Source organism: Oryctolagus cuniculus, chromosome 3, assembly GCF_964237555.1.
Source record: "Oryctolagus cuniculus chromosome 3, mOryCun1.1, whole genome shotgun sequence".
NCBI classification, from domain to species: domain Eukaryota; kingdom Metazoa; phylum Chordata; class Mammalia; order Lagomorpha; family Leporidae; genus Oryctolagus; species Oryctolagus cuniculus.
The window spans coordinates 34,216,766-34,232,927 of NC_091434.1; the positions used below are offsets into that span (position 1 = coordinate 34,216,766).

General features: G+C 50.9%; 1 protein-coding gene across 4 annotated transcripts in view; it reads right to left on the reverse strand.

The window, feature by feature from the left end:
* Window positions 1-16,162, reverse strand: part of NRP2 (neuropilin 2) — a 117,386-nt gene that overhangs the window by 90,332 nt on the left and 10,892 nt on the right. For all 4 annotated transcript variants that reach the window (XM_008259015.4, XM_008259014.4, XM_008259017.4 and 1 more), the window contains exon 2: window positions 11,244-11,421. In XM_008259015.4, the coding sequence (XP_008257237.1) occupies window positions 11,244-11,421 (178 nt within the window). The remainder of the gene's footprint in view (window positions 1-11,243; window positions 11,422-16,162) is intronic.

The following is a 16,162-nucleotide window of genomic DNA, read 5'->3' on the forward strand; positions in this document are numbered from 1 at the left end:
CACCAGGGACAAAACAAATCTTCAATTACTGCTACACAACAACACATCTGTCTATGAGGGTGTTGGCTACCCTCAGGGGTGTGTGGCATCCGTAAGGGCTTTGTGGACAGACCCAGCTAGTTTCTGGCACTTGCTAGTGACTGTAGGCAAGGACTTTTTCACCTGAGTCTCTGTTTCTTCACCTTTTGGGACTGCGGCAGGATTGTGACAGTAAACTGGCTCTCTATTATCACCAGTATTGTTCAACAAAACAGGACAGTAGGTTACAGACACACGGTACTTTGCAGACTAGACACAAGAAGCCCAAACTAAAAGCCATAGTTGGAGTCTCAATGACCCCAGTCTTGGGACTTCCTAAAGTACTCTTCCTATACAAATCCATCAGCAGTGGCTCACTCACCTACGTTTCTGAGAATTTATTTCAATCTATGTTTCTGAGCACAGGCTCCACAGCCAGCCTGCTAGGCTGGGTTCAAAAATCCATAACCTCCCCAGAGTTTGGAGACTGAATGCACCCAGTGGTTCAGCAATGTGCCTGGCACCTAGCAGGTGCTCAATGCACAGGTGTGAGCTGTTATTACTGCTATGCATTATTATCATTTGCTGTCCTACTCCAAGGCTTCAAGCTCTACGTGCCATAGCTCTACGTGTGTCTGTGTTTCTGCATTGGTGCCAGGGGCTTTGCTAACAGCGACTATTGGCCATTGCATTTTCTTCCCACCATGAGCCTCTAATATTTTGAGCTTCATATTTGAAATCCCCTCACAGCCTGGGTCACCAGGGTGTTTAGAAGGCAGGAAATCTGACCACCCAGCAAAGGAAGTATGCAGAGTGAATAACCCAAAACAAACTGAAGGAATTATTCTAAAAACCTTGAAGGCAAGAACATGCAAACTACAAACAGCGGCTATTTATACTTGCTGCTTGTTTTTCTGCAGAAGCTCCCGGATGATGGCAAGGGCCCTGCGATCTCATTGTTCTTCACGGCGTGGGCTGCCAAGAACTCATCTCCAAGTGAGGAAGACAGGGCACTGGGGCCTTCTCACTGCACATGAACCTTAAGTGGACCCAGGGCACACAACAAAGCGTCCAGCACTTCGGCCCTGACCCTTCGGGTGAGCACCGCTTCCCAAACCAGGCTGGTTCCCCAGCGAGGCCACAGATATGCTCGGCCCCTGGGCCAGCAAGCACTCCAGAGGCCTCTAGGAAGGAACGTGTTTGCTTATGTAAGGAATGACTGTCCAGGTCACCAGTGCCAGGGGGAGCTTTCAGGTTTGGGGCAAGCTACTTTCAGTAAGGCTGTGGGGTCTTCCTTCCATTTGCTCTATGTTTATAAAATCCTTACCCTGTGAATCACCCTAAAGGGTCCCTGGCTAGCGTGCCCTTAAGGCACCAGATTCAAGGGAGCTGAGAGTATTCCAAAGGTCATGTCCATTCCTTTTCTCCTGCCGCGGCCTGGGTATGAATGTGAATCCTGGCAGGGCCAAGACTCACTAAATCATCCCATGCTGGCCCGGTTGCTCTACTGCCTCAGTTTGCTTGGCCTCATTAAGGGGAGCAGGGATCATGCCTCGCCCCCACCCCCGCCTTGCCTCCCCACGACTGGCTTGAAGGGCCATAAGGCATCCGGTGACCACTGAGAGGAAATCAGAGTGCGTCATCTTGGGGCCCTGGGGCCCTGGCAGCGTCCCTCCACTTGGCTGGGAGAACTGCTCCCTCTGAGACAGGTGTTCACTAACCCTGGCTCCCAGAGGGTCCAATTGTACGGGCAAATCATAACCTCCCCATCAGTCCAAAAAAATGGGAGCCCGCTGGGAATGGGGCCCGAGTGAACTGCCCGCATGAGAAAAGTCCTTTTGGTTTTTCCAGGGATTTAGGCTCCAGGTCACCGTGCAACCCCCCTCTGCTGGCATCCAGCCTCCATCTCAAAACTCAGAACTTAAAACCTGTCTGAAAAACATGCCACGTGGAAATCCAAACTGCGGAGAACTCGGGAGTAGGTGGCAGGTGTGATGGGCCCCAGGTCCTTCACTTCGTTTGCTTGAAGCCTCGGGTTACAGAGCTCAGAGCTTCTCCCGGCTCCAGGGGCCAACTTGTCATGACTGTGCAAAAAAAGCACCGTGGTGTGGAAATGATAGGCCTGCACTCATGTCCAAGCAGGAAGGCGCTGCTGCCACGCCAGGGTGGAGATTCTGAATACAGCACTTGGTGGCCAGTCAGCTGGAAACGCTTCCTCCTCTCAAAGCACTGCTGAGAAGCTGTGCCCGTGACAGCACGGGGCGCAAAGGCAGCCTTGTCCCACAGTGCACGGCAAGGCCCTCGCCTCTCCCCATCACAGAACTGCCCCTTCTATTCCGAAAGCTCCACTCCAGGTTGGTAGCAGGGGAGGGAGGGAAGTTGTGAATATTTGGGAATAGTGGGTGCTCTTGGACAAAGCTCATATGACTATGAAGAAAGGACATGAGCCCCTACAAAAAAAGGGAACCAGATTACAGGAAATCTCCAAGCAGGATGAAACAGCCTGAGTCAGAGCTCGGAAGACCTTTATTTACCCTACAGCCAGAAGCTGGCTGCAAGGCTGGCTGGCTGCAAGGCCTCCAGACCGCAGTGGCCAGCAGGGTGCGCACAGCCTGGGAGGAAGCATTTAGTGTCAGGGGTGCCCTGTGGGAGCCGCACGTGGCTAAGGGTCCTGGTGAGTGGGGGAGAGTACAGCAGGAGAGACCCCCAGGAGAAGTCAGGACCCCAGTATGTAACCCAGCAGCCTGCCTGGAGGCTTGGACCAAATCCTGGATCTGCCTGGGCCTTGGGTTCCCAGCGGATAAGAAGAAAATAATAACAGGTCCCTACCTTGCCACCACTCTCCCAGGGATGACACACAGATAAACCACTTTGAACTTTCAGATGAAAGGGGCTCCATAAACCTGAGGTCTCATCAGCTGTAATTGTTACGGTAATTATTTTAATGATAATAACGATGATGATGTGAGAAGTGGGGTGGGGAGGGGACGAAATCTCCTACCTTGAGAGACAAAGAACAACTTCCATTAAAACCTGCATCACGATTCTTTCTGCTGCCAGCTCACCACCACCTCCTGCAACCTGCCAATTCCTGGGCTGAAATATTATTTACTCCTTTCCTTTCCAATAAAACAATTATTTGTTCCACCGTTTCCCTCTTGCTCACTCTCCAGTGTGTCTGGCTTTGCCCTGACAGCTCAGCCGTGGACTGTTTACATGTCTCGCTCACCCTCCAAGACTCTGGTTCAGCTCCATTGACACTAAAGGCAGCAGAATTCTCCCAGTGTGAGGAATCAATTACTTCCGCTGACACTCTATTACGGGCCCTCGCGTCTCCGGCTTCCAGATGGAGAGAGAACGTGGTGGTGGGGATGGCAGGGGATTTGAAGGCGGAGGGGGCCGGAGGGGGAGGGCGGAAGGGGGCCTGGATGACAGGGTACTGACCAAGAAGCAGGCCTCCTGCTTGCATTTAAAGCCACGGAAAGATGTCGCTCTCCTTGACTGCCCCGTCGGCATCCGGAGGTGACCGACATGACAGGAAGAGGCAAAGAAAAGGTGCAGAAAAGAGTCCAGGAAAAACCTTGTCAAGGATATCTAAAGAAATCAGAGAAGCCCCGAATACCTGAGCAGTGGGCAGCAGCTGACAGCTCTGGGCAGACTAACTCAGGGACACGGGGCGCTTTCGCCTGCCTGGCTTCCAGTCCAGCCCTCTGTGACCTCTGGAGCCTCACTCTCTCTGTCTGCTAAGGGGGGTACCAGTGGTAGCAGCCCCACAGGCTGTCAAGGGAGCCCTTAGGGAGTGTCTGACATTTGCTGAGAGCTCAGTAAGTGTGTGCTACTACTGTCTACCTGACAATCCCTCCACCCACCTACAAACATATAGTTGGGTCTCCAACGGGGCAGAGCAGAAACATCAGCAAGGACTGCTGAAGAAAAAGGCATGGAAAGCCGTGTGCATTTCCCCTCCCGAGTGTAGTCTTACACGGCCCTCCCAATCGGAAGCTTGACCACTCATGTTTTTCTTTCTCCTTCTTCTTTTTTGTTAAATTAATTTTGACCCAGCTAACATTTTTCAGGGATTTTTCCTTCTAGGAAAAGAATTTTTGATTATGTAAATGAGATACAACCAACTACTCTGCAATCAACGGAGATGAGTCGGGAGACGCGGAGCCCCGTAATGAAAGACGATTATGGGAGTGCTTTCCAGAAGGAAACACAAGGGCAGCTAATATTTTGCCCTGGGATGATTTATCCCAGCAGAAGTAGAAGAATGGAATTAAATTATCTTTTGAGTTTCTCCTAATCCAGAGGTCTAAATCTCCTTGCCACTAAAAAGGACAAAGCAAAGAGAATATATATATATATATATATGTGTGTGTGTGTATATGTATATTTTTTTTCTAGAGGACTTATCACTACAGGAAAATACACAAATCCCTTTTTGGAAAAATCTAATTTCTTCACTTGGTATGTTTTGCCTCTCTGCTTTTCCCCCACCACACCTGGAGCTCCCACTGAATTTTTGAAGATAGACTCTGAGCCGGCGTAATTAGATGGGAGGATTACACAGAGTTACATGGGGTGAGTGGCTGGCCCCCTGGGATCGCTGGGTGCAGAGGAGGTGCCAGGGTTGAGAGGCAGAACAAGTGGGACCGTGCAGGATAAAATCTCCAGCGATTTCTCCATCAGAAGATAAGGCACATTGTTCAGAAGGCCGGCCATAGTGAAGCTTGCATTGTGAGGGTGGTGATTGCAACATTGCAGATTCAAAAACAAACTGCCAAAAATAACCACTGTCCCAACTGCTCTTTAACCTTGGGAAGAGGAGGAGAACAATCTGTGGGCGTTTCTTCCCACTCCCCCGGCCAGCCGAAGTCGCTGGGTGGGGTCCCTGGTGCGGGCTGGTGAGCCCCGGGCGCCTGTCAGCTGAGCTCCAGTTAGCAGGAGCGTGCCCATGACTTCGCCAGGTACCTGGAGGTGGATCTGTTTGTGTCATTAGGAGGGTTGTTGCAATACAGAAAAGTCTTACTGCTCGTGGCCTCCTTGGGGGAATCACAAGATTTCTGTGGTTGGGCGGGCAGTAAATCTGCAATAATGTCATGAGTAATCAACCTGAGGCTCCCTCTTGAGCAAAGGCGAGACACCCTCTGGAACCAGAGAGAACTCTCTCTCTGCTTTGTTGGGTTTCCGCAGCCTTCAGCAGACACCAGCGGAAGCCACACCTCCCATTGGGCAACTTGGCCTCCTGCCCTCTATTCATGGGAAGGGACGTGGACTCTGAGACCGTCCTGTGCAGGGGAACGCTGAGGACGGCCCCTTGGTCCTACGTGTTACTGGGGCTGTCCCAGGCCCAAGCCCACTATTCAGCATTCAGTTGGGGGCCCTGAACCGGGGGTATGAGACCGCAGAGACCCTGCAAGGCACGGGGATGTTAGGGGCAGCTGGGTCCTCGTAGCATCAGCCTTTCCTACTTCCTGACCACAGCCCCTCTCCTAAGGACGTGGTGGAAGCCGCATGGCCAGGATGCAAAATGAGAGTGGTGCTGAGGTGTTCCTTTGCTGGGAGAGAATGTGCAGCAGTGAATAACAAGAGCAGCCTTCCTTACACTATCCTTCCAGTGCCTCTAGACAAAGAAACTGTGTTCAGACATGTTCAAAGACTGCTGCTTGCAGCCATCCTACCTCCCCACTTCTTGACTTTGAGGCCCGGACTTGACTTTGGTGCCCGGAGCACCAGCCATACACGTTTCCTCTTTGCTTGGCTAACTTCTTCAGTCAGTGCAGGCATCACCTCCTCCCCAGGGAACCTTCCATGATCTCCCCAGCCTCGACTAGACCTGGCTGCTGTGGGCTCACATAACGGGCCCATATCATGTCCCTGGCCAGAATCTATAGCGTGGAGGAGGCATACGTGTAAAAACAGATATCTGTGGTGAGGATTAAGCGCTTAGCCCAGTGGCACGCTCACAGGTGACGTCCCAGATCGGCAGCTTTGCCTCCTCCTTGAACTCCTTTGAAGGCCAAGTAGGGTTGGTTCATTCATCACGGATCACCCATGCTGGGCACACAGTAGGTGTTTACTAACTACTTCCTGATGAATGAACCAATGACCTTTAGGGTGGTAAGAGACCCAAGTCATATCTTCTCCTCCTGCTGTCATTACATCCCTAGAGGGACAAACAGGGAGGAAGGCTCTGTCTGCTTTGAAACACAGGTTGATGTCACGGTGGCCTATGTCCTGGCATCTCCAGTGTAAAGAATGTCCTGAAAACAGTCACCTGCACCCCCAGGACTAGGTGCCCTAGGCGCTTAGAAAGGAACTCACAGAATTCACGTACTCCCAACACAATAGGATCACACAGGAATGAAAAGCAAGCAACTCGGGGGTCAAGAGTTCTGAGTAGGGGGTTGGGAAAAAGAACTGGAGAGCACGGGGTGGGGGGCGCAGCTGGATGCTACTGAGAGGTGAGGGGGCAGGTGTGAGCCTTGGGGGCTCACGCAAATGTCCCATGGCACTGGGCTGTCTGCCGGGCATGGAGGGTGGCCACTGAGCCCAGGGAAACAGTGAATGGGAAGGGCTGCTCTGTTCTCTCTGTTGACTGTGTCAGTTTATGAACCTGGGAAACCCCAGACTCATCAGAAACGGACACATCTGAGACTCAGGTGGCTCCCCTGGTTGTGAATAAACACAACAGCAGCTTGTTTATCTGGGACGCAGAGACGGAGGCCAAGTACACAACCCTTACATACCCAGAATGGGGGCGGGGCGGGGGGAGTGGATCACGAACACCTAAAGGAATGCGCTAGCTCTTTTCACTTCGGGGTCGCTCTCCAGCCCTCATGCTGCTCTGAGCTTGGCTGATTGAAGCGGTCAGAAACGGTGGCCCCTGAAATCGCACCAGCGTAGGGCAAAACTTAGCCTCCATCCCCTAAACTTCTCAACAGACAGTAAGACCTCCTGAAGCAAAATCAATTCACATAACAACAAAACAAAAACAAGCCAGAGAGGAAGGCCCTGGGAGGCAGGCCTACCCCAGTAGGAAGTGACAGCCAGGCAGTCCCAAACTTTCCCATGACAGAGTACAAAGATGTAACAGTTTCTAATTTACTGTGCATCTACATAAGCATGGCACAGAGATCTTGCAAGTAGTTGTTAGCGTCACCATTTTACAGATGAGCAGACTAAGGCCTGGGAATCTTCAAAGGCCAACAAAAGTTCAAAGCTGAAGCTATTTAATCTGAATATGACATTATCTGCCTACTGTTACAAAGGTGAAAATTAGAATCAGACTTCTCGGCTGGCACTGTGGCCCAGCGGGTTAAGCCACTGCTTGCGATACCGGCATCCTATATTGGAGTGCTGGTTCAAGTCCTGGCTACTCTGCTTCCGATCTGCTAATGTGCCTGGGAAAGTAGTGGGAAATGGCCCAAGTGTTTCTGCCCCTGCAACCTATGTGGAGTTTCTGGCTCTTGACTTTGGCCTGGTCCAACCCTGGCTGCTACGGGCATCTGGGGAGGGAACCAATAGATGGAAGATTGATCTCTCTCTCTCTCTCTCTCTTTCTGTCTCTCTCTCTCCCCCCTCTGTCTTTCTATCTCTGTCACTCTGCCTATTGAATATATAAATAAGTTTTTTAAAAAAGCAGAATTCAAATCCTGAATCATCAGGAAAAAGTTGACCCCCATTAGTGTCAACTTTGAGAAGACAGAAAAATGCAGCACAATTTAGAACGTGTTTTTTAAAATCAGAAATCCTCTTAGAAAAGAATGTTACAGGGGAGGTTTTAGTAGTACTTGGACATTTCCTTGGGAGGAGCAGCTTTCTTCAATGAGGTGTGAGTGCAAACTGTCTTGCAAGGTGTTTAGCCTACAAGGGTTCTTTCAACCTTCCTACTGGCTTTTGTACTTTCTGAAACATGTTTCAAGCTACGTCTCTGGAAAGTCCCAATTCTTCAAGGGACCCATACTCTTGGTTTTGGTTTGTATCTGCTGGGCCCCTGGGATGGGGAGAGGCAGTTGTGTGAGGGCTCACTAACAAGCTAGCTGGGTATCACATGTGACTGAGTGTTTTTCCAAACTACGTGTATCTAAAATTCTAGAAATGGGAAGAATGCTCGACTTGGTGTGTTTCTCAAACCAAACATTGGCTGATGAGTCAGGGTCAAGGTCTCCATATACGGAGGCAGCAGTTTCCAGAGACCTCTGCTTCTCTGGGAGTACAGTGGCTGCTGTTTGTCCAGACAGCCCTGAGTCCCGCCCTGTGGTCCTGGACCACGGGGACCTGGCAGTCTCACAGCAGCCTCTGTTCTCTGCCCCCAGCTGCCACGCGGGCCCCAGAGCAGCCTGCGGATGGCCAGGGGGAGGAGTCCGGGGAAGATCAGCAGAGATGTTAGCCTTGGCTTGCACTGACTCAGGCAGAGCTGAGGCTCATGAGTGAGCTTTTCCAAGCAGACAGCAAGATCAAATGGAACCAGTCACAAGTGGCTGTTAGGGGGAAAGGTCTGTCTGGGGTTTACCCCTTGACCTTCGGGATGCAGATTTCGGGGTACACAGTCAAGGACTTAGGGGCCTCAGCACAGGCTAATCCTTTCCTATGAGGACCCTTGGTGGCGGTCTTGGTGGTTAACCCTGCACCCAGAAACAAGAGCCAGCACAGGGCAGCCACAGGGACCAGCCTGTCTCCACAGCTGGGCTGGCTTTTTTTCTGACTTTCTTATTCATTTCCCCTTTCTGCTAGGGTGTTGCCGCTGTGTCAGAGGTCAGGAGGACGGCAAAGCGGTGTTTTTTCGGGAAGAATCCACCTTATGAGCCTCGGGAGCCAAATGCCACTTGAACCAGGTGCCCAAAGTAAAAGGGGAAGGAAGCCAAGTGCCTCTAAGAGTCAGTGCTCAGGAGCTTCCTGGGAGGGAAAAAGCAGCAGGGAAGACAGGCAGAGGGAAAGCGGGCAGCGGTGAGATAGAACTTCCAGGACTTCAGTTCCGTTCATTGTTCTTTTCACAAGACAGTGAAACAAGGCAGGAAAGAGGGCCGTGGCCATTTACTCTGCATGCAACTGACCAAGGGAAACAGGCAGCCCTACCTGGAAGAGGGAGAGGCTTTTCTAAATATAAAAACGAGTAAGAAAGAGAAATGGGGGCGAGGAGAATTCAGGACCCCCTTGGGTGGCTGAGGCTGAACTCCAGGGGTTCCTCTCTGACAATCTGGCACCCGGGGGAGGGGGGCGGGGAGAGAAGCCAGGGAGATTTCTTTCTGACCTTGCTGATCTCTGAGACAGAAGCACGGGATGAGGAAGGGGGAGGGGACACAGGAAGTGCTCAGTGAGGATCAGAAGGCAGGACATACTCTAACCCCCTGCTTCCTCTGTCCCTGCTCCAGCAAGGGGCGGGGGCTCTGGCCAGTGCTGGGTCCTGGGAAGGGAAGGGGGCACCCGCAGCCCCCAGCAGGGCAGGAGCAGGTTTTTCTATCCTTTCCTACTTCCTAACATGTTTTAAGCCCTTGGATCCTGAGTTTTTTCCTTCTAAAATGTGCAGCTTCTCTCTCAGCCGTTATGAATATACATAAAATGACCTCTACACAGTTTCCCTGGGAGATTCGCTGGCATAAGCATAACAGAATTTGGCCCTCTGTCGAAAGAGGTGCTTAGTCAAATTTCTCGGAGCTCAGACCCAAGCTCTCTGTGTTATGTTGACGTCTGTGCCAACCTCCTGCAGCCCAGCAGAGGCCCGCGGATCCAGAGGCCTGAGGAAGAAGCTCTCCTAACAAATTCTTGGCACAGATCACCACTGGGGAATCGGAAGCCTTGAGGTGTGCGTGGGACTTCAAGAGGAACCTGGGAGTTACCCACCATCATCCACTGAGTCAAGGGCAGATCTGGGCTTAGAAACTCCCTCTTGTGACTCCCGCTCACATGAGACATCCATGAGAAAGACCCTTCTGTCTTCACCAAAGGTCACCCCTTGTCGGGAGAAAGCCCGTTCGCAGGGGCACAGTAGTCCTAGGAGGCTCATAACGGCATCAACTCTCCAAGCCTCACCTTCTAGCTCTGCGGACTTTGTATCCCCCATGAGGATGCCCTGGCTGGACCCTGCCTGGCCTGATCTGAGATGAAGGCCAAAAGTTTCGCTGGCTCCCTTCTACCTGTCCCGCCAGCTGGCCTCTTGGTAAACATTTTAGGACCCACCATGCCTTGCTCAAAGGAATACTCACACTCTTTATTAAGCAGATGGGACCACTGGGTGTTCTCGGAGCAACTGCATACTGTGGGTGCTCATCTGGAGAGAAGGACTTTGGCAAAGACTTTTCTGCACAGTTTGCACATTTTGATGAGGAAAGCATTTAAGACTGGGCCAGCATTGTGGCACAGGGCAATGCTGGATCCCATATTGGTGTGCTGAGTCCCATATTGGAGCCGAGTCCCAGCTCTCTGCTATGGCCTGGGAAAGCAGTGGAAGATGGCCCAAGTACTTGGGCCCCTGCACCCACATGGGAGACCTGGATGGAGTGCCAGGCTCCTGGCTTCAACCCAGCTCAGCCCTGACCATCACAGCCATTTGTGGAGTGAGTCAGGGGATGGAAGACCTCTCTCTCTGTCTCTCCTCATGATGGCACCCATGCCCAAGGGTGGCAGGGAGAATTGAATGCATTAGTACTTGTAAAGCCATCAGAACAGTGTGTTCAATAATCTGTGACCCCAGCTCTGCCACTCTAACCTGTGCAGTGCAGTTAGCAAGAATCAATAGGAATCTACCCAAACTCAGATATTTGGTTCTCTCTCTCTCTCTCAAAAAAACAAGCTGCCGCTTCATCAAGTAACAGCTGGCAGCAGGGGAAGCTTCCACAGGGAATCCAAACTGCTGTTTAAGGAAGCTAGAGAGGTTCCTACATGCAGGCACAGTGCAAAGCAGGAGGCGAGCTCCCAGGGGAAGACAAATCCCCACAGCAAGGGGGTGTGAGTTTGTGGTCCACCCCCCGTCCCCAGCCCCACATGGCCACTTTCCTCTACTGCTGCACTTTCAAGACAAGGTGCAGCCTCTGCCCTCCCCACTCAGGTGAGTCTTCCACACTACGGGATGAAACAGGAAGGGGCTATCCTGTTGAGGTTAGCAGCAGGTCCTGTGGTGACAGTGCTGCCAGGAGGTGACAGGGCGCGGGCAGGGAGTGTGCCTGTCACAGAGAGGAAAGGAAACCACTGAGGAACGGCGCGGCGCGGCGCGGCGTGGCGCTTACTTGCAGTCGTGTTTCTCAATTTCGAAGTGAGGGTTGAAGTTGAGGACAATCTTCTGATTGGGCTCGGGGGCGTACACAATCCACTCGCAGTTCTGGTGGGAGGGGTAGTCCTGGGGGTAACCTGGAGAGGTGATGTAGCCAGCATCTTTGGAATTCAAACGGCCTCCACACGGCTGGTCTGGAAGAGAAAGCCACAAGCCAAGGAACTTCAAATATGTTACAGTCATGGGTTTTTTCTTTCTTTTTTTTTCCTCCCTCTCCTTGCATCTCCTCTCTCCCAGTGGCTGATTACAACTATTTTACAGTCCTTTTATGGCAGTCCAGAAGGCTAACCCACTTACTCATTCAGTGGAAGAGATTTCAACCCATCCTACCCACTACACATACACGAGCACACACACACAGACACACACACACAGACACACACACACAGACACACACACACACACGAAAGGATTCCGTGAAATGGCCGTAAATATTCCCAATTCCATGCTCTGAGATTATAAAAACAAGAAGGCTGCACACATTTCATCTGCCTCCCTGCCTTTTCCTGTCTCCCCTCCTTGGCCCGTCTTCCTCTCCTCCTTCAAACCTCCCATCTCTATCTTTATCTCATTTTATTTGGTGTCTCCCCGCCCGGCAGTCAGAGCTCGGGAACTGACAATAGCGGTGTTGTGGTGCCGACCCACAGGGCGAGCCTGGTAACAATTACAAGTGGTGCAGAGGAAGTAGTACTTTCAGTTTTGGGCCAGAACAGGCCCTGGAGGGTGATTTTAGCTATTTTTTTTCTTCCCCCTTTTAAGAAAGAAAAAGCAAAACCTCCAAACATTTAATTCCACATACACCGCAAATTTGATTTATTATTTCATTATACACCGAGTGGAAAAATCTGTATGGGAGAACCCACTGACTCCGACCTCAGAATTTCCACAAAGGTGCTTTGTGCTGCACGGACGCCTTTCTGCCCACCGTCCCTCCTGCCTGGTCGCCGCCACCAGAGTGTGCTGCTGCCTTCCAGCTGTAGCCAGCCTGTGCGATGCGGCCAGCAGCAGCTGGCTGCCCCCCCCCCCCCCCCCCCCCCCCGTGCCTGGCTGGAGGGCAACAGCCTCACGTGGGCCAGGAAGGCGGGCCAGGGGGTGGGGGGTGGGGGGGCACACTTTCAAAGGCAGAAAAGGTGGGAAATGACATTTGAAGAAGCCCATCTCTTTGGAGCAGGGCGTGGGGGTGGGGTGGACCTTCTGTACTCCCCAGCAGGCATTCCTGGGAGGTGGGGGATTTTGCTTAATATCACTTGAACAGCAAAGCACCAGAGACTTGAAAATATTCAGGAGCCTCTTGGAGACCTTGCTGAGAAGTGTGCGTCTCTTAGCATCAATCACGATTTAATATCGCCATCTGCATGGGGCAGCATGGGCCCGTGAATTATGTATTACAGCTCAGCAGCCCCCCTTCAGGATGGGGTCTTTCGCCCGTGTTCGCTCTTTGAGGGAACGGGTCATGCATTTTTTAGCTCTACAGGTGCACTTTACTGCTCCCAGCGTCTGCTGGCATTACTGTCTCCCAGACCTCTGCTTCCCGTCACCAGCCTGACAGGCTTTAAATGCACAAATGATGGGCACGCCGCACAATGGTGGTTGGGACACAAATCCACACAAGTAGCCTTTTCAGCATGGAGCCTCTGCGAGCTCACACTGTGCCGTGTTGAACTGCCCAGAATCTAATGGATTCAGGTCCATTTCCTACTGGGTGGAAAACAAAAGCAAGCCATTTCCGCCGGCTGGTAGACACCACATCATCCTCCACCTAATGACCCTGCACCTCCCGGGTCCAGGAGGACAATGGGCCCAGATGCAGACGAGGCCAGCCCTGACGCCTGGTGCCTCCCCTTCCTCTGCAGCCAATGCCTGCAGGCTTTCCAGGTGCCCACAGCACCCGCCCATGCTGGGCACCCGGCATCGGCCAGCCAGTCACGTGGCAGCCCATGGTCCTGGCTCAGGCGTGTGACATGGGCCTGGGAGTGGCCCTCTAAGAAGGCAGGGGCACCGGGACTTAACAGCTCCAGCTGCTCTGATCCTGCCAGCTGGACAGGGCATTTCCTACCACGTCTAGCTCCTCTGCCAGCTGTTTTGCAGGAAGTGCAGCTCTGCCACTGACTCCCCCGAAACACACTTTTTTTTTTTTTTTTTTTGCCTTGGAACTCATCAGAGGAAGCCTGACCGGAGTTCCTGTGTAGCCACAGCAGCCATGCTCTCCCTGCCTTTCCTGACTCTCCAATTACTTTCTAAAGAAGGCCTTCTCCCCCTCCCATCCCCTTCACCCCAGGTTTCAGCTTTTAGTAATTAGATCAAGCACACGGATCAGCTAGAAGGCCAGACAACACCTCACAGCAAGGTTTCAGTTCTCACTGACGCTAACTGTCCCTTCCCCACGACAAGTAAATTAATAAATAAATAGGCACCTCCTCTATCCCAGAACCGAGAGCATGCTGCCAAAAACTTACTTAACCAAAAGAAAGAGGAGGAGCCCTGGTCTTCTTTTCCTCCATCCTTTCTTTGTACAAAGAAAATCAAGACATTTATTGAAATAGCTGAGAACTCCTTAAAACATCTGCTTCAGTTGTGTGTGATTAACCTTTTCCATCCCCAAACATTTATAAACTCACATTCTTGCTTGGATGGCATCCGGACTCAGAAACTCACACAAACATAGATACTGAACACACATCAATTACATATACATATCAGTAACTCACACACTTTTTTTGTCCTGTACACGTTCACACCCTCTCATAAAATATCACACATCATTTGCGGAGCCACAGATCCCCCAGATAAATACTAGATTTTCTGTCTCTATTTTTCTTGGAGAGAAAGGAATTCTTAAAATGCATCAGTAAAAATTGTTAGGAAAACACGCTCAATCCGACATCTCCCCTTGATAACTGATCTTTCCCGCCCAGGGTGGGAAACTTTTGTTTCTTAAATGAAACCTGCTCCAGCAGCCTTCCTTAGGATTTCTTCTAAAGAGTGGTGCCATCCATTACTTTGCAGGCTTTTATTGTGTTCCAAATCAACCTCGAGAATGCTTTCTGTCCTGCTTGAGCAGAAGCAAGGCAAGCCAAAGGAGAGTTGAACTCAAGGGCAATCCCCTTAAGGCCAATCTCCCCGCACAGAGGGGAAATTGACCCTGTTGCAGTGCGAGCCACTGAGCCTGTTGGGTGAGTTGACAAGGAGCTTCATTCTCCAACTATTTCTTGTGAATACCTTTCACCTGGGGCAAACTCATTTCCCAAAGAGAAGTAGCAAAACCCAGGCCAGGACAAGACTGGCTCAGGGCGGTGTTGGTCTTCTCCAGAATCCGGGAGGGAAGCCTAGGGAATGGGCTAAGTTAGGTCTGATGAAGACCTCCAAGACCCCAGGCTGAAAAGCTTAAGGTGGCACCTCCAGATGTGATCTGCAATAGAGAGAGCACCGCAATGCAGAGTCAAAGTTCTGATGCCTCTACCACTTATAATGAGGACTTGTGTATTTTTGTTTGAAATACAAAATATCAGATATTCTCTCTCTTTCTCCCTCCCCTCCCCTACCCTCTAGCCCCTTCTTGCTTTGCTGGTGGCCTAAGTACTATCTGATGGAGTCTAGGGGCGAGTTTATCCTCCTACAGATCCCAACTTAAGAGAAATCACTGATTCCTTGGTAATACTTGGTTTTTAGGAAGTATCAAGGGTACAAGAAAGTCTTTTAAAAACCCGGCTTGTCTTCCAGGAAAATTTAATTGGAGTTGTTTTAAAGGAACTCTGTATGCCTTGAACTTGACAATAATATTTTCTAAAAACTGAAGCCTGACTGTAATAAGAACTTTTAAATATCAGAATTACAAAGGCTCAGCACAACAGCCAGAGCCGCATGACAGCAGATACATGAACAATCAGGTCCTTTGGTTTAGCTGAACTGACAGAAAAAGTCTTTCACAAAAGCAGGGAAACCTGGCCACTGAGTAGGTGTGGGGTTAGGGAATCAGGTGGTTGTCATCAAAGAGGATCTAGAGTGCCAAGAGAGAGGGTTTGACAGCAGCAAAAAGACGACAGGCAGCACCTGATTCTTCACTTCCCAAGTCTCCTCCGGTTCATAAATGGTAATTCAATGAGTGGACAGAATTAGATGTGGTTTTCAAAATTCTTTTTTTGCCCTTGAACAAAACTCTACCCAGAACCCCAGTGTACAAAGCAGACAAAAGTGGAGCTCTTTTTGGAGGCTGGGAAGGAGGGTAGCCAGAAGCGATGCTGAGTCTGCACCTCCCGAGCCTCTGTGGGCCTTCTCAGCAGGTACACTGGGGCTCCCTGGTACGTGGTTTGAAACCCACTGAGCTGAGCTCAGTTCCCTTCTTCCATTAAAATGCCATGGAAAAGAGGAAAAACAGAAGGATTGAGAGACATGATAGTTCCCCCTCTTCCAAGGTGTCACCTTCTGTGGTTTTGGTTACCTGCACCAACTGGCATCATCAGACTTAGTGATCCTCCTCAGACATCATCAGAGGGCCAATGATTGCCCAACACATCTGGTAATGCCTATCATCTCACCAGGTAGGCACTGGATCATCTCATCATCACAACAAGGTTGAGTACAGCACAAGAAGATATTTTGAGAGAACACTCACATCCACATTACACATACACATATACATTACAAGTATTGCTATAATTGTTTTATTATTAGTTATCATTGTTACCATCTGGCTATGCCTAGTTTATCAACCAGACTTTATCGCAGGGACTCATGGGACATGTAGGGTTCATCAGAGGTTTCAGGCTCCCACTGAGGGTCTAGGAATGTGTCTCCAGTGGATAAGGGGGGGACTCTGTCTACCTGAGGGTGCCTGGTAGCGAAAAACAGTTGGTCTCATTTTCCTTGAAATGAATA